The sequence below is a fragment of the Parambassis ranga genome, chromosome 3 (genome assembly GCF_900634625.1).
Source record: "Parambassis ranga chromosome 3, fParRan2.1, whole genome shotgun sequence".
NCBI classification, from domain to species: domain Eukaryota; kingdom Metazoa; phylum Chordata; class Actinopteri; family Ambassidae; genus Parambassis; species Parambassis ranga.
The window spans coordinates 6460893-6478879 of NC_041024.1; the positions used below are offsets into that span (position 1 = coordinate 6460893).

The following is a 17987-nucleotide window of genomic DNA, read 5'->3' on the forward strand; positions in this document are numbered from 1 at the left end:
GGCATAAAAACGTCCTCTCTGTTCCCAATCCTAAATCTAACTGTGAGCACTCTGACGTAGACGTTCCTCCTCACAGTCCTCAACCTTTACATTCTCTGTGAGCGACTTCATCTTTCCAGAGAGAGCTTATCCTCTTGTCTTTTCCTGCAAAGCGCTGCATTAGCTGGGACAGTAAGGCGGTGCTGCCTCGCCAGGGACAACGGAGAGCGTTCTCTCGCCTCGAGGGGAGACGGCAAAGGGCACGGGAAAAATAGTTTGAGTGATGGCTACGTCTAGCTGACTAATGAACAGTTCAGCCCGGGTCAATCCATTACAACCAAAAGCATTTAATTATTAATTACGGCCAATCTATAGGCAGTTAAGGACAAGTGACATTGTGTGTTTAATGTGTGATATGGCTGGTGATGAGGGCATTGGGGGTCTAACTTAGGCTGTAATGTTGTTGAGGCATTTTGGATATTTGTGTGTGTCAGCAAAGAGGCAAGCCTGTGAGGCCTGCTTATGACGAAAATGTAGACACACACAAAGAAGAATCAGTACATTAACAACCTGACACAGTGTTCAGGTTAGGATCAGGTTTGGTTGGTAAACAGGAGCTATCTCATAAAACTCACTCTATATTTTGAGAGCAGAACTGTCCGGTTACTTTTTCAGTTTTTCCTTTTTTTTAGAAAAATCTTTCACTTCCTTTGTCAAAAACTAATTCAATTACTTACATGGTTATGTGCAAACAAAATAAATAGGGTATGTTTTGCCACATAGTAACTTGTTATACTGTAAATTTTTGCTGTAATATTATCATTATTGGAGCCATGGAGTCTGGGTTGCTTGTTGACTTTCTTCACCTGATCTTAAGGAGATTGCAATGTTAACTAAGGATCCACTTGTGTGGACTTGAAGAAGAGTAGCTGCTACCTAGGCAGTGCTTTGAAGAGATAAATATGAAACTTATATTAGAAGAAAAAATGAAACAAACCATAGGAATAATTAGATTTAGTAGATTGTGTCGGTTTTATTTTTCCCTTATATATGTGAGCTTTTCTATACTTTTTATATATTATGTATATATTCTGAGATGAAATAAAGCTCATGGATCAGTCTCTTTAGTCTTATGTTAGTGTGTTGTAGCAAAGCCATGTTTTGTGTTATTTTTTTTTGGCACACAGATTTCAGAACTGTGTGTGTCAGTCATGTCAGGTCTAACCTCTACAGTAATGTGCATGTGCATATGTGTATTGCCTGAGGCAGTTGTGTAGGGTGAAGGGTTGAGTGAATGGGGAGCAAAGCCGCCTGAGTGGTTTGCTTCATTAGGAAACAAAATATAAGCTTTCCGGGCCATTAGGACTGACTTTAGATGCAAAAGCACATAAGACGACGACTCACCTCATCAACGATGCATTGCAGTAACTGGAGAGGCTGGAAGACGAGAGGCACAGAAAGATGTAGAAAAAAAAAATAAAAACATGTTAGCTTACATTGGCAATAGGAAAAATCAATAGTGTGAAGTATCTACCTAGATTAATCAAATGCAGTAAGCTCAGGCAAAGCCACCCCTCAGCTCCTGAATGTTTTTATTATTCCATAATGGCACCTAATGTTATACCAGCAGTTTAAGCATGATCTAATATTTTGCTGCAAAAATGCAATTTGAGTGTTTTTTCAAATGAGAAAGTCAACCAAGAGTAACAGACTATAGAGTGGGAGAACTCTAGCATCCTTTCCTCCTATTCCACTGCAATAAAACTTACCATTAAAGATCCTTGGTTCTTCTGAATCTGTAGGGCACGAAAAAGAAAGAGAGACAAGGCAATATGTAATTAGCGTGTCATAATCAAGACGATGCACTTGGACACATTATGATCACTGGGAGAAAATTATTGCTTTCCTGTTGGCAATTTGTGAGTGTGTGTGTTAACACCATTTACATAATGAAAACACACAAATGTTAATGGCCCCGCTCTCATTTTGTGGAGAATGGGGGTAAAAGATCCACTAATGCTAATTTTCAGAGCAGTGCTTTATTTCTGCCCTGCAGGTTATCTGGATGAGCTGGAATATAAAATAACTGTACTAAGGAATATCTGTAATGAGCATGCTCAGTGTTTCACAGGTGCAACAGGAACAGCAAGTGACAATGGGCGCAATGCTGGACTTCAAATTCAAGTTACCTATGGCGTGAAATGGCTGTGAAATAAGATAAGAACTTTTCTTCAGGAAGATCTGATACGGTATGATACTGCAGTAAAACTATAGAAAACATTTTGTTTTCCCCATTTAAAACCCCCAAGGCTGGATTCATCAGTAAAAGCTATTTTAATTTCTTAAAAAAAAAGAAAAGGAAAATGTATAACTTCATCACACAAATGAAATGATACAAGGCACAGAACCTGGGCTCAGCTAAATGTCTAATGATGTTTGGTAAATAAATTGCTCATTTCTCTGGGTCTTTTGACAGTGCATTAGAACACTTATTGATTCACTCAATTAAATACAGGTTTTCACACTCTGTAAGTACCAAGAGACTACTAAACTGCCTCTACATCCAGTTTTGCCTGATTCAGACACATTAAAGGCAACTATGGAAAACTAATTTGTTCAGAAATAATTACTAGAACAAAATTGTGTGCTGCTCCAGGGGTTGAAATTGGATAGTAGGAGACTAACTTATTCAAACATAATTGAACACGTATTCTTCTTGTGCTTGGTAGCTTGACCACATAACAAAAAGAATCTCTCGTCATTGTGTGCTGATTACTTAGCAGATACAGCATTACCTGCATGTTCATCCTGATGGTAAACATTGTTTAATGTCATAGTCAAGATATATATACACAAAGCATTTCTTCAGATCCCGGGTTTAAGAAGTACGTACAAAAACTATTCTCTACAATGAGCGTGTGCATTATTAAATGTAAAACAACAGCCACTTTGAGCAGTAGAGACACTCAAGTTTTTGAGCTTTTCTCACCACATGAATAAAGTATCACAGCAGGCTCAACATAAAAAGTAAGAAGTCACAAAATCAATTTTTGGATGTCAAATGATTTCTGTTTTTTTTTTAAGAGCAACTCAATAAACACTTCAAGATCAGAACGCTGTTTTCCTCAAAAATATTTCTTCAAGGGTAAGTGATCAGAAAAATTTCCTTTTCATTAAAAAACAAATAAACTGCTGGATTACAGAGATGTGTTACACTGATATTATAGGTTATTTAAGAACTAAGCAACTAGCAGCTACAGCTCTCATCTGATCTCCCATTCATCTTTAACCACAAGATTTTAAAGAATATTAAATGACAGAAGAGGGTGAGTCGCACTCCAATTACTCAAAGTTTGCTTGGACATGTGGAGTTTTTACAAAAAAAAGAGCATGTTTAAAGCTGAAGCTCCAGCTGCAGGAAATGCTGATAAACAGTACTTGCAAGAGGAAGGAATACAACCTGTCTGCCCACCTTCACCTCCAGCATCCTTTTTTTTGTCCAAATCATAACAGGATTTTGTAGAGATTACCTTAACATCACTGCCTACATGACATTTATAGCACTGTAATTAAAAGGGAAAGACGTCATCAATCTTTACATACCTAGAAATTTAAAGGGAAGGGTCAATATTTTTTTAAATATTAAGTTAAGATAAGTAATCTAAAGCCTTTTAGGGAAATCAGTGAAACATTGACCAATGACGATGAAATATTAAAATGTTTGGAGCTATTACTGTATGTGCTGAAAATGACAACAAACATTGTTTACAACACACACAGTAGAAACAGATACCATTTCCCTTCCATTTCATTTGATTGAAAAAAAAAAGCGACACAGGGAAAGCTACTGTTTGATGGATGCAGCAGTCTGTAATGGGATTTCTTGAAAGAAGACTGACATGGCATTTCATCCAGAAATTCACACAAATTTGAGAAAATATGACACAATGAAGGGAAACAAAAACAACCAGCAAGCAAAAAAGACAACAAATCAATCAGAAACAATAGTGCTGGCGGCTGTATACACATCCCATCAGGTCTGGTGTCTTCAAAGACTTTCAGAGCGAGCCGCGCAAAACTCCATTAACTCCTGACAAAGAATGCAAATGAATCCCGACATGTGGTGAAGTGGAATTAAAGAGACCATCTCTAATCATGACAAACATGAAGTGATGACTGTACTGTGTGTACACACACATACATCACACAAGTATGGATGTATCAGATAAACAGCATCCACAAATGAAAGTTCCTACTCCTTCACCACCAACACTGCTAAAATTAGATTTTCAAAAGTGCAAATCATCAATACCCCGAAGCTAAATTCAACTTTAACAACTCGTCTAATATCTTCCACTAGTCTACAGTAGGACTTCACAGATTTACTACCAATCTCTAACTCTTCATCTTCTCCAGCTTCTGCCTCAGCCTGTACTAAAATGTTCTCCATGAAGTGTAGCAGGGGGGTTTTGCACAGACAGCTGTGCCAGCGTCTGCAAAAATGACAGCTTAGGCCTGAGGACTTTGGCTGGCTGCGCCTGACGAGCTGGATCCGAGCACTCTCGCCACACTGCTCTGCTACAGCCTGCAGGTGAACTGTCTGCAGTACCATATGGAGTTAGGGGAAAATTAACACCAAGATGCAGATACAAAGCTGCATGACAGCGGAGAGCCTAAACTATAAGCTGAGAGGTGTTTCTAATATGTTGGTCACTCCTACTTTTCAGTACACCAATGAGAGAGGAACAGCGCACTAAAATTCAGACATTTCCTTAGCTGTAGTAACAGCTGTAGAGACAGATTATTCAGAGGTTACACAGGAAGTAAACAAAATGCTACACTGACTGGATATGTCTCTAGCATTCAGTAAAATCTGGTACTTCTCTTTCACAGTGTAGCAGAATTTCCTGCATCAGTCTCCACTGCTGTGTCCATTCAGAAGATTAGTAGCAGGCCCAAGACAAGAACACACAAGCACAGATTGTGACAGACTCTTCCACCTAAACATTGGACGCTTTTTTATCAGCCAGTTTCAGTTTAAACACTAAAAATTAAAATTTTCTGGCAAATCTATACAAGTTTTGTTCGTTGGCTGTATCACATTTTCACAAAATCTGGCAGCAAATATATTTATTTAACAATGGCTATGGCTATTAGCTGTGCAAATATCTAAAAGAAAAAGAAACAAAAAACTATTTTCATCTTCTGAAGGTATTTCATTACAAACACAGGAGACAGTAAGTGTAGTATTTTATACCATTAGCACACCGTGCATGTTGTCATCTTTTACGGCAGATTATTTGTGCATCATCGGATGCCACAGGCTCTACTACACTCGCAGACAAACTGTGCCAACATGCACGCAGTACAAGACTACAGCCCTTGGTTAACATGACCACAGTCTAACTTTAAGAATAACTTCTGCCCCTTCACATTTTGTGAAGGCATACAGCCAGAAGGTAACCTAAGGTAACCAGATTCAGATTGCTCAGCTAGGGATTAGTCTGATAAAACCATCTTAAAGGCCTAATTAAGACTTGATGGGATTGGGAAGCCACTTCTGTGGTCAGCAATTACATTTGAGCAGGATTTTAACTTAGAGTAATAAGGGCTGAAAAAAATGAATCCAAAGATTAGATTTATACATTTAAAGATGTAGATCAACCACTAGATGACTGGCAGACAACAAGGAGCATATTAGATAAGCAGTCAGAAAAGACATTCACAATGTAAAAAATATTCTATTTAATGGGTTATCAATCACTGTTACTAATACAACAAGAATGCAACATGGAATAACAATGGTTTAAACAGATTTACCCAATACAAAAGAACATGTATCATTGAAGATTTCTTACCTGAGGGTATGGGAACATGCCAAGAGCCAGCTGTGCAGAGAAGAAGATCATAATAAATACTTGAAACTTGAAACACAGTGTAAAACCACTGGAAATGTTTCGGCCAGCATGCTTGCTATTACCTTTAAGTCAAACTATTTTTGTAGGCCCAGTAAAAGCCATTGGATTCAATTAAGTTTTAAAGTGTAGCACATCAACTCCTTTGTATATGAATGCACATGTGCAATAATGGATTCAGGCCTCCCAGCGTCACAGCAGCATGGAACTCAACCGTGGACACACAAGGAGAATCATGCTAAAACCACTGAAGCACACAAAACTTGGTACTTTCAGTCTTGGAGGTAAGCTTAGCGCCCACCTGCTGATCACACTTCCTCATCAAACAGCATCAGCTATTAGTTAATAACCCCCACCCCCCCAGAATTACCACCTGCAGAGAACAAAATACAGGGATACGGAGAAGGAGGGGACAGGATTGTGCAGTGGATATAATGTGTGTGTTTTTTGTCCACTGGGGGTTGGGTGACAGCTCTCCCTGACATTTGGCAATTCACTTGGGGTAGGCATTTTTCATCTTGGTCAAGGGCAGCTTATTGGCAACATTACGTTATTAAAACGTCAAAACGCTCACCCTTTTCCTTGAACATAAATAGACCGACTGGTAGAGATCAATCCAAACTGAGTGGGAAGCTATTCCATTTAGCTTAATACACATGTCCACAGTGAGAAACAAAGGGATCCGAGTCAGAGGGGCCACTGCTATTAAACTCCATCTTTATCACACATAATGTCAATAATTTTGACATGGCTTGATCACTGTGAACTCATCCATTATCGTTATAATTGTAATGATATGAAACATTATCGACAAACAAAAGCACGGCAGAGGACCAAATCATTTGTTATACTGCTGGAGGAGAGCTGCAGACAGAAACAGATGGAGAATCAATACAGTCAGTAGGAGGACAAGAGACCAGGGAAGTGCGATACTGAAATTAAAATGTTATTTGAAAACGCAGGGTGTCAGTTAAACACTTGGTTAATGTAATGTGAAGAGATAATGGAGATACTGGTACACTGATACACAAGCCCCAATGCAGGTGAGCAACAAGCAGTCTCAGGGTTTCAGGGTTTTTGAATCGTCAATGCGAAAAAGTCCCAAAAAAAGGTTTCAAAATAAATCAGAAAAATGGGTATGAATGCCTGTTTAAACTTGCAGCCATATAAATGGTTGTACCTCCATGAAAGAGATTCCCACACTCCAGACATCTGCATGGATTCCATACTGTTCTCCTGATATCCTTTCCGGCTGCAAAGCAAACAAACAACTGGACATCAGATCAAAGGATTTTTCAGATTTTTTTTTCTTCACAAAAAAAAAAGTTTACACGCTCACTCACCGCCATGTATGCATTTGTTCCCACATATGTTTTGGCAATAGAGTTCACCAACTGCAAATACAATTAAGCAAATAATTATTCTGTGACACATCACAGTATATTTTAAGATTCATTATGTCATTGTCCCGTATTGAGGAACTAAAAAAAAAGACAAGGCCTGGATCTAATTTACCAAATCTATTGACATGTATGGTTGATATTGTGGGCTGCACTCAGCCCCTTAGATGGAGGACAGGAGGGGTCAGACAAGGAGACATAAGTGTTGGAGTGTGTAGATACAAAAGAGCATGCCATCAATGACAGGAGTGTGATAATGAGTGTTTGTTCCCTTATGGCTGTTTTTTTTTTTGAGCATGCCCTACAGGGTGTGAAAAAGGGAGGAAGAGTGTGTATGTGTGGAGTATAGATAAACAGGAAAATATTGTTTAAAAAAAAAAAGCTATGAGAACAAGTCAGTGCTGCAAGTGTTACACTCTGAGGGTGTAAAAATTCACCTTGGAGTTACTACAAGAGTGGAGGTTAGAAATGAATAACAATTTGCCTCAGAAGGGATGATGTGTGTGTTAGAAAAGGGAGTCAGAGTCCTCAGGGTTGATGTTTTGCAGAGCCATGAAGGTCTGTCCCTGATGATTTCATTTACAAAACACACACACAGACACACACAATGACTAGGGTATTGTCTGCAACCCACGCTTTTCCCCAATCTAATGAATACATATCAATGAGGCCTAGCGTTGTGTGTGTGTGAGTGTGGGTCATAATTATAACAAGTGATTTTTTTGGAGGCTGCAGAACAATGGAGGTGGGGGGTTAATGTGAGAGGAAGACCCTTGGGACAGCGCTGATGTCTTGAGTTGGAAATGAATGCAGTGATTGACAAGCTGACCAGATGCACACAGATCTGTTCACACACACACACACACACTGTGGTCATGCAGCTATAGACAACTGTTTTCTTTTCTCTCCATGCTAACACAAACAAATCAGTGTACCTGTGTGCTGACACCAAAGTCACATAGCTTGACTTGTCCTCGGGTGTTCACCAGCATATTGGAAGGCTTGACATCTGTGGAGACAAACTACTTGATGGAACTGCAACATCAGCACTCTGCTGCTTGTCTTTATCAACTCTGCTCTTTTTTTTTTAATAACACAGTGCCAGTGCACTGCCTTACTCACCTCTGTGAAGTATCTTCAGGCTCCATAGATATGTCAGGCCTTTAACTACCTACAGACATGGGCAGCAGAACACCAATATTAATTTCATCACCGTTCAGCATTAACCCTTGTGTTTTCTTCACATTTGGGACCCTCTGGTATCCCTCGGGTCAAATTGACCCGGGACATATTTGGGGTGTTAAAAGCAATTACAAATCAAAATTTAACTTCATAAGCCATTAACATATATGACCTTTATCTCAATTTCAAACAACAGAGACAACATATATGTTAAATTATTGCAATCACCCCTACTAGAACACAATTAAAAATGGAAGTTTGATTTGTTTTTGTAAATTTAATATCCACTGTCACTGTCAAATCATGCATAACTCTGAACTTTCTTGGTATGTAAGATACCAGAGCAGTGTTGACTGTGAACAGGAAGTTAGAGGAATGCACAGGCCTTTTCTTCACAGTTAGAACCTCAGGTAGGAGCTCCGTCCTGTTTTTGCACATTGTTCCAACCATTGTCAGCTTTCTTTTGAGAAGCTCCTGTCCCAGGTTGTATGATGTGAAAAAGTTGTCACAGGTAATGTTGTGACCACTTAGGCCTTGTGACATATCTAGCACCACTCATGTTCCCTGGTTTCTTTCAGCAACCCCTCCTTCTGGCTTCCCTGTATAAATTTGCATGTTCCATGCATAAGATGAAACAGCATCACAGGCAGACCAGATTTTGATGCCGTACCTTGCATATATTGCCTGAAAGGGCAGCGGCCTGTAAACCCCACAAGTCGTTCATCCCCGGTTACACGCTGTCTTACAGGTCTTGATTCCTGGTTGTCAAATCTGATGATTCTTGAAAATACATGGAAGCTCTTCAGAGACATTGTGGCTCTAAAAATCACTCTCCCTGTCTCAGCATCCCACAGACTTTCAGATGACAGATGCCAAAGTAGGCATGCAGATGCATGAAATCCTCCTCTTTCCACTGCTCACCAAAAACACGTCTCCCTTCAAGATTGGTCATATCTAGAACAATTTTCTGAATTGAGTGAGGAATCAGCAGCTCAAAGGATGACTTTACATCCTGAACATGCGTCACTGCAAATCTTGTGGGCCCTGGTACTATCCGTATTATGTTAGTAGCTGAGCAAGGGGGTTCTCCCACTGGGGATGAAGACCATACAGCCTTTCCATTTTTTGACAAAGATATCTGTGGGCCTCTTCCAGTGGCTGGCTCTTGGGCTGCTCCAGCAGCTCCTTGTAGTGCTTCATCTGGAGTTCTTTGCATGTTCAGTGCCTGTTCCTGGTCATCTTCAAATTCACTCTCAGAATCAGAATTTATTTCTAAATTGTCTTCATATTCTTCACATTGCTGTGTGCCTGGCTCTCTTCAAATATGAGCTCTAAAGCCCTCTGACAGCTGAATCTTTTGGTCATATTGAGAGTGGAAGATTCTCTACTGTGAAGTAGAGCTATTTATATCGTTTGTCCTCTCCCCTTGATCAGCAGGTGTAAGACAAATAGTGTCTTTGATGTACAGAATGTTACAAAATATTGCTCTAAATAAGTGGACACATGACACAATGTCAAGAGAGCGGGAAAATGAGATCAGAGAGCTTCTCAGTGCTTAGATGTGCTTAATGTGTGTGTACATCTATCTATGTGGGTCAAAGTGACCCGAATACCATATGAGGGATGTAAATGTGTGGGGTATAGTAGCAAGTGTGCTCAATTATTTTTTTTTTTTGTACATGTTTATCACAGAAAATAAGCTAAGGCCATGGAGTTTCAGGTAGAACAAATGTATACTTCTAACATTTTTATCCTTGTAAAAATTTGAAACGGGTCAATTTGACCCGAATACCACACAAGGGTTAAAGCAACACACCTGAGTAAATAGAAAATAATTCACTTATAATTCCATTGACATTAACACCTAATGCAGCTCAGCGCTGAGTCCTGAAACAATGACTCTGAAATCCTATTCTGACATTGTGGAATATTTATCTGGTTATTACAAAGAATCTAAAAATAAGGCCACCTAATCACACTGCTTCTTTTTCATTTAATTAAAGCTTTAACATCCGATTTAATTATATATAACTCAACAATTCATAATAAACACCTGTGAGGCTGTTTAAACTGCACAACATGAGTGCCACTAACAGGTTGCTGTAGTGGTCAGTAACCTCTGTAGAGGCAAGCGGGAAAGGGTTAAACAAGATTCACCCAAAAAAGCTGAAAGCTTTAGATACTGCTATGTTGTCAGTGTTGTACTGATGTTATTCCTTGCTGACTGCAGGGCTTTATCCTGCATATTGGACAATTTGGAGCCCTCATTTATGTAAGGTTTGGTCAAGAGAAGGTTAGCCAGAGCAAAAGGAAAAGTGTCTGCACCAAAATGATGGGATTTGTGGATAATAGAAAGAGATAACACTGAGAAAAAAATACATGCTGCCTTTTTCATAAATGGAGGACGACTCCTATTTAGGGAATACTCAGCTGGAAAAATGTGTAACACAGAAATATTGCAATATCCATAAAAATGTCAATATAAAACAGAAGAAGCTCTCAACTTCAATTCAAAGAGGTGTGTCCTATCTGTCTCTTGTAAAACTACAGTTCTTATTTTGCAGTTGTTTGATCTCATTACTTGGAAACTTGAAAACAAAAAAGAAATTATTTCTCTATCACAATCATAAAAACCTATATAAGATGAATGCTAACTCCTTGGATTTCAATACGGCCTCTGAACCATGTTCAGTGCTGGGGCCCTAATGAAATTTTGTCTTAACAGGATGACATTTTAGAGCAGCACGGCAGGAGCTAAACAATCAGAAGTAAAGACACCTGAACTTTGACACTGTAAGAAATTTGGTAAGCTAATCAGGGCAATTCGTAAGTATTTGACCATTACTTATATTCAAATGTGTACCGCAATACTGCTTTGTGGTGATTTCGTGGGATATGCAAGTTGCTTACTGCCCCGAGGCTCCCGTCATTAAACCCTGATGTACAACAAAAAATTAAGAAAGCACAAAAGCTCTCTGAAAGTCCTGCTGCTATGAAAGGTTGTGGTGCGAGTGCAACAACAACTGGCATGTGCAGCTTCAGTCACACCCTCCTGGGTGCTTTTCCTTCTGTGATAATTAACAACTGTGACAGTGGAAAGGAGGGAAAGCTGTGAATTAGAATTAACACTGACTAAATAGCTGTCATTGTTTGATTACGGGCAAATTTAAAAGAGGCAGACAGAAAAGAGAAGTACGAGACAGGAGAAGGGTAATGAGTGTGGAAAAGAGACGTGCATTAATCAACATCAAGGCCATTTCAATCAAAATACTAGGCTTTAGCTGGGAGAAGAAAATAGGGGAGAAAGGGAGAGAGGTGAGGCTAAGAGTAAAACAACATTCACTATGTCCATCACTCCACTAAATAAGGGCTAATTGAAAAATTCACACCTGTGGTTTCCTTTTCTTTTATTGAAATAATAAACTGAATGAGTTTTTACCTTAGGTTTGTCTTATATGACACAAACAAATACCAGGTCACAATAAAAACTGTGACTGGCAGGCATCAGAGTGATCAAATCAGCAGCAATGAGAATGCGACACACATATGTAGCCATTCAAATCTTTTTCACCCATAATAATAGCCAGTGTGATTTATAGTGAAAACTCACTGCCACCGCAATCCTCCCGAGAACGTGCTCTGGAATTCTTTTGTAGACGTCAAGAGATCCACCTGCATGAGAACATTTTTATATCATCAGATTGGATTTGTTTTAGAGGGCTCACACACACATTCCTTCTCTTTTCCTTACTTGCATAGAAAGGCAAAGGCTGGATTCCAAGTCACACAGTAAAAAAACAAATTAAAAATTCAGCCTCAGTGTTGACAGTATTGTCACATCTTGCAAGTCTTTTGTGCAGTTTAACATAGTTATAACACACTAAATCATTAAAAAGCAGACATTACATTTCTTTAGCAAAATTAAAACAGAATTAGTATCAGAGTATTTTAAATGTTGGTATTTATTGGAATGTAGGCTTAAATTCAGCTACATATTCTGATAGAAAAGAACATTCAAGGACCATCAGAAAGAATGGGAACACTGAAAGGTCAGAGTTGGGGTAGAGCAAGAAAGTCTACATTTATAATCTGCTGGCAGGTTGTGATCACCAAGTTCCATGAAGAAGCAGAACATTTAAAAGTTATATGGACTTCACTGACATGCCAGCAAATGTGTGAAACAGGGGAATCGCACATGCACCTAAAAAATACAAACAGTCCCCCAACTCACACCAGTCCAGGGCACGTACGTACAAATACAACTACAAATGCACTTAAGTCAAGATTTATCACCCCCGTGTAGCTTTTAGCACCGACGGGCTAAGCAGCTCGCAGCGATCAGACATTCTCTTGATCAGCAGAAGTGTAAATGGATATACACAGTGAATATAATGTTCCCCAAAGTCTCTTTGGCACAACTGAAGCTAGCAAAGGGAACAAGCAGACTACTTGTTTAAGCCTCAGAGAAACTCACCGTCCATAAATTCTGTGCATATGGATATCCTGTTCTCTACAAAAAAGGCACTGAAGAAAGTGATGATGTACGGAGAATCACACTAGAATAAAGAACAATATTTGAGTGATTATTAAGGAGCATGACAACATTTTTCTCTGTGAAGTGAAACAATCATGTACCCATCACAAACTTTGAACAATAACTAGTAAGGAATTCAACTGCAACAGCTGCAGGTCTCTTACTATCACACACAAGCATGCGTAGACCACGTGTGTGTGCCCAAGCATCACTGATCCTGGGCTTAGATTGTAAGACCAGAGGCGACAAATAGCATTTCATTAGTTAGACTCATGGTTAATTAACAAAGAAGGTGTGGTAGGACAGCACGATACACTGAACAAAGAACACATTGTTTAGGTTGAGTCACAGATGAAATCAGTCAAAACTTACCTTATAGAGAATTTCTAATTCTGACATGATTTGTTTCTGCAACTCCACCGTGATGTCCAGGGGAATGACCTATAACCAAAGTAGTTTTTAATAAACTGAGAAGTTTTGTTCAGGGACTATAATGTGCAAAAAAAAAAAACAAATCTCACCTTGACAGCTAACACCCGCTTACCAAGAACATGGTAGGCTCTAGACAGACAAAAACAGAGGATAAGTGAAACAAAATGTAAGTAGAAAACACATGATAAAGTGTGTCCACAGTGCTTATTTTAAAGTCAGCATCTTTTATCAGCATGCCTCTCCTCTTGTTGGAGGTCTTTGCACTTTTCAAAAAAGGCACAGGTGAAAAAATTAAGGAGAAACTTGTTCTGTCCATGTCAGTGTATCAAGAGCAGAGAAAATTACACATGAACATTCGAAGAAAATCCTTGTCTGTTCTGACGTGATCAATAAATAAACTACTAATCTCTACCTTTGCATGACAAATAACTTCTCTCATTTATTTTAAAGGTCAGCAATCACCATCCAAAACCAGATGCTGTCAGCCCTATTTCTTGCTGTACCAGACAGAGTTTTGAGTTCCAAGTAAAGCAGCAGGCACCGACCGGTCCCATAATGATTTAATTATCAAACTCCTTAATGCCAAACGTTGGATTTAGTTACAGCCCTTGAAGGTTAGTTTACGGTACCAGTGACAATACCTCAGAACCTCTCAACACACAATCCTCAAGGACGAAAACTGTCCAACAGCTGTCAGGTGACGGGGATGAGGTGGGTTCAGTGTAACGTCACACAGGCTGGTGAGCTTGCAAGCAGGCTTAGTATATGTGATACTGAGGTACTCACCTGTCTTCCAGCAAGAATGTGTATGGTGCAAGGTGTGATTAATGCGTCTAGGATTGGCGTATCACATTGCTCCTTAGCCAGATACTTCTAAACTGGCCTGGGCCTTTAATTAATGACACCTATTAGGGCTATGTAAGGTATTTACCCACAGTTAGAACAAGCAGTATTCTCAGACTGTAGCTATGCCACATTATCTTTGATAAAGGTCTTGTGACTTACATGTATTTTACATGTACGAAGTTCACTATCTCTGAAGTACAACCAAATATATCTGCCACTATTATATGTGCAAATTCAGTTATTGAATAGAAACATGACAGTTCATGCTATCAGGAAGCTGGAGTTCTAGTCATCAGACCCAACTGTAGATAAGATGTTTGAGGCAAGTGGACTAGCCAATTTCGTTTTGCCCCAAGAGAGACTGCACATCTTTTGATTTAAAGTGTCAGCTTTCTGGAAGAGAGAGCTCTTTGCATATAAGGATAATGGCCTTGTTTTCATTTTGACATGTCAGTCTTCCTTTAAGCTACAATCAATATCAGTTAAGCATGACTGCTGCCTCTTAATTAAGAAGAAGATGTTAATTGAGGCAGAGGTACATATGTTAGATACTGAGTGGGCAAGCTGCGTGAGTGAGGCAGTCTGAGAACAGATTAAACCAAGTCTTTACCATGCTAAAAAGCTTCACTGTAAAGCTCAGAGAACTACATCTAAGTTCGATATAACACAGACAGAAATACTCAGGTTTAAACAGTATTAAAGGCATGTTTAAGTGCTGTGTGGTGTGACTACTGCTTGGTTAAAGCGTTATTCGCAGACTGTCCTTGACCACCTCAGGGCCGAACATCCCTGTATGAGTTACAGTGACAGGCCTGTGACAGCGGGAGACATGGGGACAAGGTTACATAGCCACCCCCCACTACTTCCCCCTGATCTGACCCCAGTAAACGTGCCCCATTGCCTGGATCTTATTTACACTCCAGCCCGCTCTGTAATAAAAGCTCCATCATGCAGTATTCATAGGGCCTCTCTCTATGTCTCTGAAGTTGGGGCTGCGGGTGAGGAGACACTGGCCTCCTGGATCAGGGCTAACGTGGTACATTTACACTGCCACATGGATGACGGGCTGCCTTTCCCTGACTCTCGCACCTGATACTTCTGTTATAGGTCTTCTAAGTGACAGATACAGACCTAAACACAGACATGGACGACTATTTTTTGATTTGCTCCTCTACTTCCACTGCACTGCAAGCACAACTGCCAATTCCTTCAAATTCCTACCATTAAAAAAAAACTACTATTTCCTAACCACTATACTGACTGTAAAACATAATTGTTTGATTTTTGAAATAAATTAATGTTTTATTTTTCTATAAGGCCTTACACTTCTTTATATTCTTAAGCCCTTATCATTGTAGCCATGTTTTACAGTCTTTGCCTGGCTGTATTTGACATAACAGAAACAGGTTCTATTTTAATCAATCCATCAGTCACAGAGGTAAACCAGATGAATAATAATGTGTCCTAATCGTCCAGAGACATGCAGCAGCAAACACAAAAGCTTGGCCTAAATTTTAGAAAGTGCTTTAGTATTCTGGTTCATTTAATTGCAGTTGCCTTTTTTTAAAATGTGATAGCTAAACAGAAACAGTACATGTTTGAGTATGCCGTTTCTGTATCAGAACATGTATTATTACACTTATTTTCTACCCAACCTCTTATAATAGTATCAGACAGGAAAACAGGAAGATATGTTCATTCAAGACGCATTAGGGAGAGCAGGTGTAAGATTAAAATCCTATTCCACTGGTTGACACAATCCAAAAACTGTAACAACAGTTAACCAAAGAGGTACAGCTCTTCAATATACAATCTGATCAATGAGGTGAGAAAACAAAATCAATGGAGAAAATGGCCTAAAGGAACAGCTGTGGGTGTCTAAGTAGATGTCACCACAGTCACAGCCAGGCAAATGTGTTTCTTTTAATTGCACTGTTGGATCCATGAGTCACAAAAATAGCCTGTGTGTCCTTGTTATTGTATTTATAAGCCACAGAGTCAGTTAGATTGGTGGACAAGATGGACCTCTGAGAGAGTGTGTAATAAAAAAACAAAGGCCGACATTGATGGATGGCCGGGTCAGCGTGTGGCTATGGAGAACTGAGGTGTTGGTAACATCCAATTGAGTCTAAATGGCTCTGGGTCATAAATGGGCTAAGAGGTTAAAAGGTGGGGAGCCATTTGTAGTGCTATTCAGACGTGATAAGCTCGATATAAGCTGGGCCAAACACAAGAGGCTAAAGAGGACCATGACGCCTGCGCATTCTCTCAGTGCAAAAGCATAGAATATTTTATTTCAGAAAACAGGCAAATTTGAGAAACAATAACCAGGCAGCCTGCTGTCTGAGGAGATATATATTACTACGCATAGACCACGTTTATCAAAGAAGCTCTGAAAACTAGAAAGCGCTGAGGAAGCTAAGATCCTTCAACGTGTGCAGCAAGATGCTGGAGATCTTCTACCAGTCTGTTGTTGTGATGGCCATCTACTGAGCTGTGGTCTGATGGGGGAGCAGCATCAGTGCCAGAGGTGCTGGCAGCATCATTGGACAGCACATTAAGATGTTTGAGTCAGTGAGGAAGAGGAGGTCACTGAACAAACTGCTGTCTATCATGGACAATCCATCCCCCCCACTGCACAGCACAGACAACGAAGCTCCTTTTCAAACAGACTCATTCAGCTCCGCTATCAACACAACAGCTCACCTCTGTGTGACAGAGGAGCAATACTGTTACAACTTCACACTGTTTATACTACCATTAGCACAACTTGTACTGCTTTCTGTAGCACTATTTTATTTTATTTGGTAAATAATTGTACATATCCTTGTATCTTATATTGCCACTTGTTTTTCTTGTACAGTAACTTAGTTGTGTTCTTTGCTGCTGTAATAACAATTTTGTTTGTTAAATCTTCTATCTAACAATTTCTCTGTCTGTTTGTCTGTCCAGCTATATCTTAAACACAGTTGACACATAATTGCAAAATATTTGACTGATCCATGCTAAAGTACTGCCATGTGGTCTCTACACAGAAACACAAAGACTGACAACAGTCAGTGACAGACAACAGATTATGGTGATCCTTTCAACCTCATCTCTGCATCCAGGTCAGACGCTTAAGAAAATCCCTCAATAATAAACCTTATGTGAAGACTGACGGGATAATTCTTTTGATGTACTTACTGCATCACTGTTTTTCTCTTCTAATCGCAAAGGTAACACCAACAAAAGAAAATTATTAAAAATATCTGAAACTGTTTTCTTACTGTGACAGAGTCATTAAAATTGAAGAGACAACACAGTGAGTTTCAGTCAAAGCCACCAACACAATTTTTAACACTAAAAATCAGTTTTAGAGTATATGATAACATATGTAACTGTTGCACTCCCTCCTCATTGATCTATTTTCACTTTGTGTTGCCTCTGCTGGATTGCTAGAATTTTAAAATGTGAGTTTAGAAGTCTAAGTCTTATGCTGTGCCAGCTTGTCCTTTCACACAGAAGTTGCTTTGGTGCTGTGACTACCTCTACTACAACAAAGTTTCCTGCTGTCTGCTTCGGTGCCTTTTTACACAGAACAGCAAAGTGGACTAAAGGCACGAGTGTCCCACACTGAACAGGCTGTGTCAAAGAGGCTAAAGGAGCAGGCTGAACTTAAATAGCCCCTGAGTTCCTATGTTGAAAAAGACAAAGGAA

General features: G+C 39.5%; 1 protein-coding gene across 1 annotated transcript in view; it reads right to left on the reverse strand.

The window, feature by feature from the left end:
* The window catches only part of map2k5 (mitogen-activated protein kinase kinase 5), a 47269-nt gene that overhangs the window by 18662 nt on the left and 10620 nt on the right, over nt 1-17987 (reverse strand). Inside the window, exons 9-19 of the mRNA XM_028402158.1 lie at nt 13532-13571; nt 13383-13451; nt 12951-13032; nt 12087-12148; nt 8417-8465; nt 8230-8303; nt 7238-7288; nt 7075-7146; nt 5838-5867; nt 1749-1775; nt 1384-1416 (exon numbers count right to left, since the gene is read on the reverse strand). Coding sequence (XP_028257959.1) covers nt 1384-1416; nt 1749-1775; nt 5838-5867; nt 7075-7146; nt 7238-7288; nt 8230-8303; nt 8417-8465; nt 12087-12148; nt 12951-13032; nt 13383-13451; nt 13532-13571 — 589 coding nt within the window. The remainder of the gene's footprint in view (nt 1-1383; nt 1417-1748; nt 1776-5837; nt 5868-7074; nt 7147-7237; nt 7289-8229; nt 8304-8416; nt 8466-12086; nt 12149-12950; nt 13033-13382; nt 13452-13531; nt 13572-17987) is intronic.